This window comes from Scleropages formosus, chromosome 10 (genome assembly GCF_900964775.1).
Source record: "Scleropages formosus chromosome 10, fSclFor1.1, whole genome shotgun sequence".
Lineage (NCBI taxonomy): Eukaryota > Metazoa > Chordata > Actinopteri > Osteoglossiformes > Osteoglossidae > Scleropages > Scleropages formosus.
This window is the reverse complement of record NC_041815.1, coordinates 14,569,062-14,582,566: the sequence shown is the minus strand read 5'-3', so window position 1 is coordinate 14,582,566 and position 13,505 is coordinate 14,569,062. Positions and strand designations below refer to the sequence as shown.

The window sequence follows — 13,505 nt, the reverse complement described above, 5'->3', positions numbered from 1 at the left end:
TATCAGAAATGCCCCCCCCCCTCCTCCTCCGCCCAGCCCTGGTCTGGAGAGGCAACCTTCAAGTGACTGCTTCTTTCATTTATTACTGTCATTGGCAGCTGTCCACAAAAAATGGAGCATGAGCGTGAAATTTAGTTACTTATTTGTGATGAAAGAAATTCATGCAAACACTCTGGGAGGTTTTAATTTGACAAGAAAAGAAAAGAAAAGAAAAGAAAAGGGGGGGGGGGGGGGGGAAGAAACCTCCTATATTGTCTCTTTTTTCCACAAATATCCAGTTTCCTTTCCTTTGCGAGGAAACTCTGGTACAAGGTCCGAATAAAATGAGGCCCGCCTCCGTTTTGAAAATCAAATAATAATTAAGAATAATAACAATAACAACAATAATAACAATGCAATAAGATAACAGTGCGCAGATTAGTTCGCTTTGTCACACAAAGAGCCGAACGTCCCAGCTGCGTCGTCCTGTACTCATACACACACTTCTCTCTCCTCCTGTAATTCAATTGTACAATTGTAATTGTAATTGATCTTTTTCTCCCGCGTCGCTTTCTCAGTCTCTTTGAGCGCATGAGTCGCTCTTCTTGTTGTGCGGGATCCAACTGTCATTGTGAATGTCACAGTTTGTCTTAATTATTTTTCTTATAAATACCCTATGCTTATAGTTCTCCTATACATTGTCCTTCATAGTAAAACCGAGCAGAAATAACTCGGTAAGGTCCTTGCTTCTACTTCGTAAGCCTCTCACGCTTGTGCTGCTCTTCCAGCCGCCGACTCACTCTGGGCCAGTGTTGGACACTTTTTGCTTCGTTCATCATCTTCATCATCATCATCATCATCATTAAGATTATTATTATTAATTATTATTATTATCATCATCATCATCATCATCATCGTTGTTTCGCTTCTCTGTCGCTGCGTCGCCCGCGTGTCACAGTCCCAGCGCGGCCGCGTGTTTCTTCGCCTTCAGTCTGAGGTCCGCGATGCTCGAGTTCTTGTTGGTGTTTTTGGCCGCCGCCGCCGCCGCCACCACCGAGGCCGCGGACGCAGACTCGGCCGCGAGCGTCGCCAGCGGCAGCCCGAACGGCGGCGCGGGGAACATCATGTAGGGCGCGTGCGCCGCCAGGTGAGAGTGCAGGTGGTGGTGCGCGTGGGCCACGGCGCTGTCCAGCTGCAGTTGCGCCTGCACCTGAAAGGAGAAGGGCGGCACGTTGCAATGACTATCCTACAGACGCACGGATGGATGGATGGAAGGGAGGGAGGAAGGGAGGGAGGGAGGAAGGAAGGGGGGAGGATGGGAGAGAGGGGAGAGAGACATTAAACTTCTTTCGGATGGCTGCCTGCCTGCCTGCCTGCCGCTTTATTTATTGTACAGCACTTAAGGTGTCAATGAACTCGCGCGGCAACATGCAACCATATTATTGTCAGGCCCCGAAAAGCAACTGTCCGCGCCGTCTCCTTCTTCAATGGGCCGACCATTTGTTACAAAACAACATCCCAATGAATATTTGATTCGAGGAATCCGACCGAGTATAATAATAATAATAATAATAATTCCTCAACGCAGCAGCTGACGTGTAAGCGGAAGGTTTGTTAGCGGGTGCGGGCAATTTCGCCGATAAAACCACAGGAAAAATGTGTTCCCATAAGCGCTGCGGTGCAGATGGCCAGAGAAAGGGGTATCTGTGAATCGCAGCCACTCAGAACCCCGGAGCAGGAGCGCTCGTGCCAAGGCGGCGGCGGCGCGGGGATTCGTCCTGTCAAAGACCGCGCGCTTCAAAGAGACTTGCCTGCTGGAATGGCATCCGCAGCGCTCCCACGTTGACATATGGCGCCACGCGACACGCCTCGAACTGACTCGCAGCTCCGATTAGCACCCCTGCACGAAGAAAGAGTCCTTGTTCAAAATCGAAAACCCACATATGATTTACACACCTTGCTTTGCCTACCTGTGCGCGATGACGTGGCATGTTTGTCGTACGAATAACGGCACCATTTAAAAATACCTCAACCTTTCATTTATTTTTTTTTTTTTATAAACAGTTATTGAACTTCAAAATGCTGCAAGGAGATTTAAAACGCACACACAAGATCGTTGTTAATAATACGATTTCAGCAAATGAGAAAAATGTACTTGCGTGTGCATTAAATATACGTGTGCGTATCTGTTTGTGCGTCACTCAAACGTTACTCTGTCTGGGGACCTGGTTTCAAAAATACCTCGGTCTGAATTATTACTACCGCATTTCCCCAGGAAATAAAAGGCTATCTTATCACTTTTAGGAACAAGAGGAATGAGTGGTTAACAAAGGAAAGGATCGCACCTTTGTGTAATTGATTCTCCTGCTTTCTGCACTTGGCCCTCCGGTTCTGAAACCAAACCTACAGGGAGAGAAATTAATTTGCGGATTTGGGTGATTGGCAGCTGCTCGTGACGGCACCAGTATATTCCTCAAAAAATGACAACAGCAAAGAGAGGGAGAAAAAAAAAATGCAGCACCCCATTAGACCTCTGAAATATTAATGCCGCTTAACCTCCGATTTTAATTAGTACTTTTACAATAAGGCAGCGAAAAAAATACATAAATAAATAATAATAATAATGGACGTCAAAAAAAAGGTCAGAGGAACTGCAAAAAGATGTAAATTAATACATAACTGCTACAAAAGACAAACACGTTTGATCGAAATGTGCATTCTAAATTGGACCATAATAAATTACCTTCTCAGCAGCGGTTTCATCTTTCTATAGATTAGGGTCCCAGAAGAAGAGAATTGACCGTGTGATATCGAACACCAGAGTGTGATTACATCTCTGCACATCTGAGCAAAGCCATCCGAGAAGAACTGGCTCATTAGCGGACAGTAAAATTAATTACCTTTATCTGCAACAAAATTTATGTTGCTGAAGCGTTTAGAAACCCTTACAGTTTCAGTTTAATTACTGTCATAACAAGTGAAGTACAAAGACATTTTGAAGATAGCTGTTTCTTTTTGCTCCTGTATTTAAATCCGTCATTATCATCATTTTTGTAAAGAATATGTGGGTAGGGAGATTAGGCGTCTCATTACTATGATAATCTACTTTGAATCCCCATAAAGCGATGAGTAAATTAACCAAGAGAAACAGTTTTTGTTTTTACCTCCATTTCCACACACACAATATCAATACCTTAATTATTTTAACGATAACAAATCGTCAAATGAGTAAACGATAAAAACGAGCGTATTTTCGATGCTAATAAAACGTAGAATTGGTGCATTTGTATTTGGCTGACTGACACAGCAGCATATATATATATATATATAATATTCTGCAGATAATATTCTACTGTGAACAGAAAGTGTAGCAGTATATTTCATATCGCGTCGTATCTACAGTGTCAGTATTCCGCGATAGGCACTTTTATATCTGCAGTGTATCCCTTTTTATTATTGAAAATAGACGGAACATCAGATCTTTATTGGGCTAAAATGATGCATAATTTATGTAAATCCGCGAGCTGGCCTCCTTGTACTCGCATTGCCTATAACACAATAAGATTTGGTACAATTCCAGCCTGCACAGGATGAAGCCCCAGAAGCCCTCCTTCAACTTTTTTCAAGGGACCTCTTGGATGCATTTTATAGTTTTTAAGAACGAAATATCCAGGGCTATTGACATATATAATAACTCAGCCGTCACTCTGAGGTGGAGCAGAGAGAAGAGATGAAGGATGAAATGAGATATTTTGGGAATTGATGAATCAGATCAAAATCCGTGTCTGTGTTCATTGTCATTGTTCAGCAGAGTTCTCCTTCTCACGTTACCCGCCAATTGTGCCCCTCAAGAAGTGGCCTTAGTTCATTTCTGAGCAAATGATTTTCAAAAAAAAAAAACTTCATAAAACTACCAGAGTAACATTAAAATGAGAAGGGAATTTAAAAATATATTTTTTTTTAAAACCTTTTTATTAGATTTCCACTAATCCAGTAAAGGGAAAGAATGCTGCCATACAAATATCTATTTTCTTTCACCGTTACAGTCGAGGACATTCTTTCTAGTGCTACCCTGTTTCATTATATAATTTAATTTGCGCCTGTATTTGGCACTTTTACATATGTATTAAAATTAATTTTTTAATCCCAAACAAAAATTAAAAACAATTAACTGAATAAAAAAAATATCATAATTCAAACAATGACGGCGTAACTTAAAAACGGTTAAATATTTGCTTTTCCACTTAAGAGTTAGGATCAATGTGTGTGGTCATAAATACAAGTTTTTTTTTTTTTTTTTTAACCTTTTAGGACAGTCTATTGTAATGTACACTAGGCAACTGCACTTTTTAGGGTTCAAGTATTTTTTTGTCGTACCAGATATGAGATTTTTCTAAATGAACGTACACTTCAATTTATTCAGATAAAGCTGGACACCACGTTCCATTTCCATTTATTTATTTAGCAGACGCTTTTCTCCAAAGCGACTTCCAACAGGTACTATATAGTGTTATCAGCCCACACACCTTGTTCAGAGTGACTATTTTTCGCCGATCTCATTTAATCTGATTTCACCAGTGAGTTAAAAAAAAAAAAATTAAAATTAGCAGATTCCTTCTAGGCTAATAATTTCCATTTTCTCCTACTCCGTAGGAGAGGCATGAAAAAAAGAAAAAAAAAAAAAAAAAAAAGGACAATCACGCGCTCAACTGCACGGTTCCCTCCCGCGGCGTCGCGCGATCGCTGCAACCGTGTTCTACCGCCATGCAAAACCAGTTAGTGAGGGTAGAAATGGCCAAAGAGCACGCGGCCGCGCGCGCTAACCTGCACGCGCGCCTCGGACAGGCCCAGTCTCTGGCTCAGCTCCTCGCGCATGAACGCGTCCGGGTAGTGCGTCTCGTCGAAGAGGCGCTCCAGCTCGTTGAGCTGCTCCAGCGTGAAGTTGGTCCGACTTCTCCTCTGCTTGATCTTCGTCTGCGACTCGTCCTCCATGGGCTTCGAGTCCTCCTTGCGCTCTTTCACGTCCGTGTTACCTTGCGGAGGATGGACGAATGCGCGCGTGAGTGCGCGGAAGCGCCAGTGCACAAGTAAGCAAATAAATAAATAAATGAACATGAATGCATAAATACATAAATAAATAAATACGTCCACCCAAAGGGCCCAAAGCACCCCACCATGCACCTCCGAGGAAGATGATCTCGCGCTAACTGGCAGGAGGATCTCCTTCGACGTTGCATCGATGTGAGGGAGGGATACAGTATTTTGTAGTGTTAGAGATGGGTTTTAAATAATTAAGTCCTGATAAATATGCATGGAGCACAGTGCTGCTGGTTGACCGAGACGAGCTGATGATGATCACTCGGGTTTAGCTTGAGCCTCGGGTGAGGATGAATAATAGCCGGACCCTTTAATGTGGCCCATCCTGCGAGGATGATCATAATTACAGTTTGCTGCCGAGATGGTCTCATTTCTTATTTTATTTGAATAAAACCCTCGGCAAGAACGTTGGCGGTTCTGATGCCAAATGTCAAGATTTTTCGTTTTGTATTCAACCACACGAAACACTTTGTTGAATAATAAAAAAAGGTCTGTAGTTAAACACTCGCTAACAATCATTCACGCATATACTACCATTTCTTTATAATACAGATTATAAACAGTATTTTTTTTAAAAATTAAACTTTGTCCGTTGTATTTACATTCTATTAAGCACGCTATTTAAATTTTTCCTCCCCTTATTATCCGTTTTTCATGCCAGATGTTCTTTATTGTTCTTCTCCACATAAAATAGGTGTATAATTTTGGCAGTCATCTTCCTTTTATACCTGAAAAACCGCGAATATTCATCAACGGTAGGTAAAAAGTAGTACTTTTAATACGACGCAAAATTTAAACACATCCTTCACATAAACAACCGCGGGTCAAGCATACAGACAGTACTTAAATATGTTTAATATTTACTCATTTCATTCCTTTCAACACTTATGCATGTTACCCGATCGGGCTTTATTAATGTAAGGTTTTAGTTTTCACAACAGTTTTGTTCGGCCTAAATGCTCGAACTTGACTGGAGAGGCATTAAATGAAGGAAGTGATTTTGGAAACACAGAATAAAAACTAATGTTTGACACAGACGATAGCATAAAAACCTCGATGTCAGCTACAGCTGAATACATATTCTTTTGGCATTTGGCAGTAAGGCCTTATTAAAAACAGACCCTTTTAGCAGCGAGACTGAGCTCAAGACGACAGATTTGCTGACAAAGTTGCATTTCCCCTGTTCTCTCATCTCTTATCCAATCGCGGTTTTCGTTATGATTCGCTGTTTATTCTTCCGTGTTGAACCCAACATGCCATAATTAAATCAAGCAGCCGACAACCACAAGTGGAGCTTCAGTCAGGTAGGTGAGTTATAACAGTTGAGTCCATGCTGGAGCGTCAGATTAGTTGAAAAAAAATAAAAATACACAAAGCAACACAGAACAAAAAAAAATAAATAATTGTACAAAGTAAGAAAAAAAAAAAGAAAAAAAAAAAAAAGGCATGCAGAAAAGTGCGCAGCAACGGCATCATGCGCCTTTTCCCTGTACTTGCCCAGTTTCGGCTGCCGTCTTTAGGGGAACGCGCAGGGAACGTGGACTGTGCTAATGCGCAGAGAGCGAGCGGGCGGCCGGCCGGGAGGGCGGACAGCAGCCCCTGCGCCGTCGCAGCCCGTAGCAGAGCGCACACTTGCGCGGCTCGTGACAAAAACGCGTACGAGTTCTGATTTCGGATTCACGACCGCGGTGCAGGGTGAACGGCACTGATCAGAGGGGAACACTGGCGGCGCCGAGGCGAGCGCTTAGTTACCGTCGAGGAGTTTGGGGCTCGCCGCATCCCGCGTCCTGTCCGGCCCCAGCATGTCCTGCTCTCTGGCCGGGGAGCGCGCGCCTCCTCGCGCCAAGGCGCTCACCTCCTCTCGGCTCGGCTCCGCGGACAGCGCGTCCCTGCCTCGCGCCGAGCCGGTCTCCAGCACCTCCCTGTACGTGATCACCTCCTTCTTCTCCTTCACTTTCTGATCAAAAGACTTAGACACAAAGGCGGTGAGTTCTTCCATCACTGCTCCAACAACAAAAAAGAAAACCTTCCCTTCTCGTTCTCACTCTCTCTTTTTCTCTCAGTTCCACAACAGCCTACGATAAGACATCAATGGTGTTTTCTTGTCGTCGACCTAAATGCGAGCTGATGTTGTTGCCAACTCTCGTGCTCAGCTGAAGCGCACGCGATCTGGGCCAATTCTCCTCGCTGCGGAGTTGAGACCTGCTGGTGATCCGCTATTGAAGTCACACTATTTATACTTTGCAATGCCTGCCCCTTGATCCGTGCAAATTACCTCCCCTCAGGAAGCCAGGATGAGCCCCCTTTCGTTCTCCACACACCAACAGGGTGGGAAAAAAATTAAATAAAAAACATTATCAATCCTTCAGATTTCAGATCATTCTTACTAGGTTGCTATTGGCCATTAATCCAAGATTGACAAGAAGAACTTAATTAATTTAATTAAGCGTGGATTTGCTGCCATTGTCCTTAGTTAGTTTTTTTTTTTTTTTTTTTTTTGAACACCAGGGAGATGGGCCGGATCTCCGCAGGGGTGGGGCTAAAACTGAGCACGACGAGCGCGTGCAGGAGGGGAGCGCGCGCAGAGGACCGTCCCGAAATCATGTATCTGATGTGGAAAAGAGAGAGAGCGACAGTGACACGGGACAGGTAACACACCACATCCACATATCGCATACACACATCGCAGCGGACTCAACGTACACACACATACACACACACCATATCTACATGTAAGTATTGTGCATGCGCACCATACATACACACACATAATATACACACGTCAGATCATTTACACACGCGATACAAACGACACACACTCAGAGTCAGAGCATATATACACACACCATACCGTATCATACATTATGCCAATGACAGCTAACCGGTTTGTTTGATTTAACTGTCTCCAAGGCCATTTTAACACTTATAACTATGTTTCATTTGTACAAATTCATACATTTTCGCTTATTTCTACGTTTCCCACACTGTTTTCTGGGTGCGGATCCATACAGGTTGAGTGGATAACTAGAAAATGAGTTTGTTACATAATATATTAAATATGCGGTATCTTCATGTATATGCATAAATAGTAATAAGATAAATAATAGCAACAACATCATATTCTGAATTAAAATAAAAATTTTAGTCAGTCCAATCATAATGGTCTACCAGTAACACATAACATAATGTATTCTTATATTCTATTATAAAATGTCACATTTAGAGGTAAAATGACAAAAAAAAAGGAGACAGTGAGCAGAATGTTAACAATGATATTTAATTGTAACTATTCATAAATAATGACCTTAGAAAAATATTATCAACATAATTACTAATATATTTAGTTACCAGCTTCGGACATATTTCGTACATGTTTCGTCCTTGTTGGTGACAGATGGTACAATAGTTTTAAGCATTTAAAAAGTTAAGGACCGTGTCATGTCTAATGAAAGTGCGCCGTCACCGGCCTCGTTAATTAGTGCTGTTTAAAGTAAGCGCGCGCGCTCAGACGCGCACAGGAGGTAAGTGAGCGACTCTCCGCTCGCGCTGAACGTGTCCGCGCGCAGTGGGGACGCGCGGCCGTCCGGCGTCATGAGTGGAATATGGAATCGAGTGTAACGATGAGACGAGCCGATTATTGATTATCCGTATTGTGTGTTATTTCCACACGCGATTTTTGAACAGTTCCTCTCATTAATTATTGATGGCCGCTGTTCTTTCACAGGCATTAATTATCTTTTCATTGGGGCGCTTTTGAAAAACTCATACTCGCTTTTTCCCAAACGCGCGCCGTCCCGTTTCTTTTTCCTGGGGTGGAAGCTGTTCATTTATAAACTTCTAAGCACACATGAATTAAAAAAATACATATATATATAAAACCATCAAAACAATGAAGAGTATTGTTGGCTCAGATTTTTCAAGTTGGGAATGATTTACAGTAGAAAATAAAGTATTTGTGCTGGTTCAGTGATACTTACCGTTAATATGAGGAATCACAATGTAACCTACACATTTTTATTATTACTATTATTATTATTATTATTATTATTATTATTATTATTATTACTATTATTATTATTGACAAAACTGATTTTCCGCTTCTGTTCCACAGAGACTGTGTGTGTATCCATATCCACGTGCTACAAGTAATAAACGTTATGACAATACCAAAATACAGTATGTATTAGGTGAAATGGTCGTCGTCTGTGTATTTTTGAGCAGAACTTTAGTTACTTTTCTGTTAAAAAGAAAGAAAAAGTAAAATTACAGTAGTAAAAGTTTTTGTTCTAGTTTTTACGCACAGTAACGTATCACTGAAATGGCGTTTGCCCTTAAATTTGACAAAAAAACATTTTCTAATTTCATTTTGATTTTTTTCTCAAAAAACATTTTATGAGTAACCTAAAGTGCCATTTTTTTGTGTTCATTTACTAAAGTTAAGGACAATTACGGATTGTCTAAACTAGGACTGTGTTCATTACACGAAGTTGAAGAACTATGAAGTGAGATACAAATATTGTTTTTGTAATTTATTTTTTAATGAATAGAGTGATACAATTTACATAATTACATTTCAGGAGTTTTTGTCCAACTTGTATTTTGTTTTCGCTCGTTCAAACCTATTTGCTACAAATATTTCTATAGATTAATGTTTACCATATATCACAGTTTAGAAAAATAAATTATCTTATCCATCGGTTCATGATAAAAAACATTATTGGCAGTGTACAAGAAAATAACACACGGAAACACCTTTTCTCTTTCTTTGAAATATCTTCACAATAACATATGTTTTTTTTTAAATAATTAAATAAACACTTTTAACTGATGAGACTTGAAAGATCTTTCAGCAAATTAAAACTCTTCTAATTCCCCTGAAAATATTGTTACAGCTCCCAATTGATTACAATGTGTTTATTCGGTACTTTTAATTAAAACAAATAACATATGTTCTAAAGTAAGGAAGAAGTGAACATTTTTGTGTCATTTTGTAGTTTTTGTTTCGCGTTTCACTAAATCTACTGTATGGGGATTTAAAATGCAACTCAGTTTATTCATGAAATACATTTAATCCGTTGCAAGTGGTTTTGTTTTTATTATTAACATTATTTCTTCATTCCGACTGATAAAAATCAACGATTAGTTCAGTGTCAGATGGTTGAGATAATCAGCGGTATGTTCGCACTTTTGAGAACGAGCACAGCGTGGAAACTGTACGGTGATCCATTGTTCGGCTTTCTGTTGTTAGGTCTGCCTGCCTCTTTCCCGTTTCTCTGCGATCGACGCACTCCGCATCTACCAGCGATGTCTTTCAGGCGCCGTGTGGCGCTGCTATTTGAGAGTGTGTTTAGAAAGGCACAGTAAAAGGGCGAAACCGGTAAGTTTTGTGTGCTAAAATGATTTTATAATATAAAAGGTATTGCTTTGGTGAAGTGTCCGACACGGTGTGGGTGTTTTTTTTGCCACAGACTCACTCGAGGCCTCAAGTCGACGACTGTCGAGCGGCGCTGGCCGGTTGTGTGTGTTGCTAAGCAAGCTGCAGTGCTGCTAGTGCTAGTAGTAGCTAGAGCACCGAGCACCGTGTGTGAACACTTTTTACACTGAACACCGAGCACTGCACACTCTGAGCACTGTGAACACTGTGGGCTCTGGTGTCCTCAGCGGTTATCTGCTTGCCGAAGGAGGCTGAGAGAGTAGAGTAGAAATAGCGTGTGTTGCGGTGGGCTGCGCAGCCGCCACACGGCCGCGTTTACGACGACGACGACGTCTCTGGACGAAAACAATAAATGATGATGCAGTTGTTGCTTTCTTTATAATTCTTTCTTAAGAAATTGGTGTATTTTTGTAAACTGTGGGTACTGGCTTTTGTAAATATTATTGACTGAACTGTGCATCGTTTTTATCTCCTCTAGTCTAGAGTAGAGATATGCTATGAGCGAGGTTTTTCCACCATGGCATTAGTGTCTAACTTAGTGAAAAGCAGTGAGTGGCTGACAAACACAAACTGGTGAAAATAAACATCGCATCAGGAGTCTAACAATTTATCGGCTTCGTTGGGCAAAAATCATAAGCAGGAGAACGCGGTGGGGTTACCGTTAGATATACATAATATTGGGGAGACGCAATAGCCTTGCTTGGACATCATGGACTGACCTGTTCCAAGAAACTAACTAAGTCCGTCTAGTCATTATTTTTGTGCGAATGTATTCCTGAACAAAGGTGATAATTGTAAAAAATAATTCACTCGATTTTACATGTAGATACGTCCACCAGATGTGAATAATATAGTTTTGCATTTCACTATTGTTATATTTCCATGTACTTGTCACTAGTCTAGTGGAAAAATGGTTCTGCCAGTATATCCGTGCATGGCAACTAGTGGTCTCCAAGGTATGGCTTACAAGTGAGGTCATTTGACATCATGTCACGAAGCACATGATTTCGATATGGAGGCGGAATAGTGGCTGGAGCTGCCCCCGTTTTGGATCCAAAGATTACAGGTTTGAATCCCACCTGTTGTGCCCTTGAACAGGGTACTTAACCCTGAATTTCTTCAGTAAAAATTACCCAGCTGTCTAAATGGATGAATCATTGTAGGTAGCTTATCATTGTCAGTCCTTTGGAGGAAAGTGTTGGCTAAATATAAAAATGAGTGCTTTGGGTGGATCGTGTAGCACAGTTCGGACTCAGAGGCTGCAGGTTTGAATCCCTCCTCCAGGGATTGATGGATGCTTGAGCATGGTATGTGTCCTGAATTGCTGCAGTAAAAAAAAAAAAAGAAATCAACCCTCTAAATGGGTAAATTACTGTAGGTAGCATAACACTGTGAGTCGCTTTGGAGAAAGGCATCTGTTAAATGAAAGACTTTAATGTATCTGTTATTAAGCTCTGGTTGATTAGCTTCCTCTCACTATGTTTTTATTAATATGACACATTTGTCCAAGACAATTTGAAATGTTAGGTATTCAATTTAACAATGGTCTACCCATGTATAAAGCTGAGTATGCTTACTGTATTGAGGTAAGAGCCATGATCACGAGTATTACGGCAGGAATTCAATTCAGACCATCAGCCTTTAGTTTACAAGGAGACAGCCCTAAACAGTACTGTACCTGCAGTCTTAAAGCAAGGCAATACATGCTGCATATTTAGATATTACTCAGCAGGTCTGCATTTTATATTTTTTGCAGATTGTAAAACAGAACAGGTGTCTGATTATTGCACTAAAGGTTTTCAGTCTAAGGGTAGTTTCAAAATCCTTTCCTGTCTGAAATTGTCTTCCTTGGCATCCCAAGTCTAATTTGAAGAAAAATAACTTTTACCTATTGTAACTGTGACAGTTTCAGATGCAGTGAAAGTGCCACTGTAATCAATGTACACATACCTAATTTATCTCCTGGACGAATCCTGATGGACTTAATCTCAAGGCTACCTGTCATTAGTTATTGATAGGTAACTTTGTATTTATAAATTTGTTTAAAAAAAATGAATGAATGAAATGTTGATTGCATTGAAGTCTTACAAATCTGTTTCATTAATGAAAATACTAGAAAACTAGGAGTTTTTAAAGGAAACTTTACACATAACACACCTTACACATAACACATACTAAAAACCTTAAGTTGTGTGTCTTTGTCTCTTCTCATTCTCTCACTCTTCTACTTTTACATTCATCTTTCCTGTCTTTGTACTGTCACTCCTCCTTTCTTTGGCCCCATTCACTGTTCTCCTGCTTTATTACTTTCTCTGTCTCTCATTTGTGATGGATCCAGAGATGGGCCGCCACTCGTCGGACAGTGAGAATGACAGCCGCAGCAGCCGCAGGAAGAAGAGGCACCGACATCGCTCTTCCTCTTCCTCCAGCTCATCAGGAAGCCGCGTGACCAGCCACAGCAAGAGGTCCAGTCGGAGGACGAGGTCCCGCTCAAGAGACCGAGACCGTGATCGAGACAGAAGGTAGACTTCACTTGTGACTGGTGACATAAACAGTTCTGTTGCCTTATTGTCTTTCCATTGTTTTACAGAGAAACTGCACATAGCAATAAGGTGAAAATTAATATATCCCATCCTGGTATTATATTGTGTGGATCAGTGGTTAATTGCCACTTGGGGAGATGTGGGGCTATAGGTAGTAAAACAGGAAAAAGATATAGGTTTTGTAAACAAATGGTTGCCAGTTGAAGTCTCACTTTCTGCTACAGCTCTGTTACTTTTGTGGAAGTTACTCCCTGTGAGTTATCAGCTAAATACTGTGTTGTTTTTGATTTAAAGGAAAATTATTTAGTTTGCTGATGCCTTTGTTCAGAGGAAGTGAGACTCAAACAAAGAACATTCGGATTGCTAGGCAGCAATCCTAAAAACTACACTTGCTGCCTCTAGATTAAAGTGTTCATAGGCAGTAAGTTAATAAGAACAATTTGTGGGGTGTT

General features: G+C 41.0%; 2 protein-coding genes across 2 annotated transcripts in view; one reads left to right on the top strand and one right to left on the bottom strand.

Annotated features, from left to right (window-relative positions):
- Window positions 1-233: 233 nt before the first annotated feature.
- Window positions 234-7,265, bottom strand: shox2 (shox homeobox 2). The gene is made up of 5 exons (XM_029255775.1): window positions 6,829-7,265; window positions 4,804-5,012; window positions 2,325-2,382; window positions 1,791-1,879; window positions 234-1,189 (listed from the first exon to the last, which is right to left on the bottom strand). The coding sequence occupies exons 1-5, from the start codon at window positions 7,073-7,075 to the stop codon at window positions 932-934; spliced, it is 861 nt and encodes a 286-aa protein (XP_029111608.1). The 5' UTR covers window positions 7,076-7,265; the 3' UTR covers window positions 234-931.
- Window positions 7,266-7,675: 410 nt separating this feature from the next.
- rsrc1 (arginine/serine-rich coiled-coil 1) overlaps window positions 7,676-13,505 on the top strand; it is a 108,651-nt gene continuing 102,821 nt past the window's right edge. Inside the window, exons 1-3 of the mRNA XM_018732478.1 lie at window positions 7,676-7,725; window positions 10,325-10,453; window positions 12,818-13,032. Of these exons, the coding sequence (XP_018587994.1) occupies window positions 12,839-13,032 (194 nt within the window). The 5' untranslated portion in view covers window positions 7,676-7,725; window positions 10,325-10,453; window positions 12,818-12,838. The remainder of the gene's footprint in view (window positions 7,726-10,324; window positions 10,454-12,817; window positions 13,033-13,505) is intronic.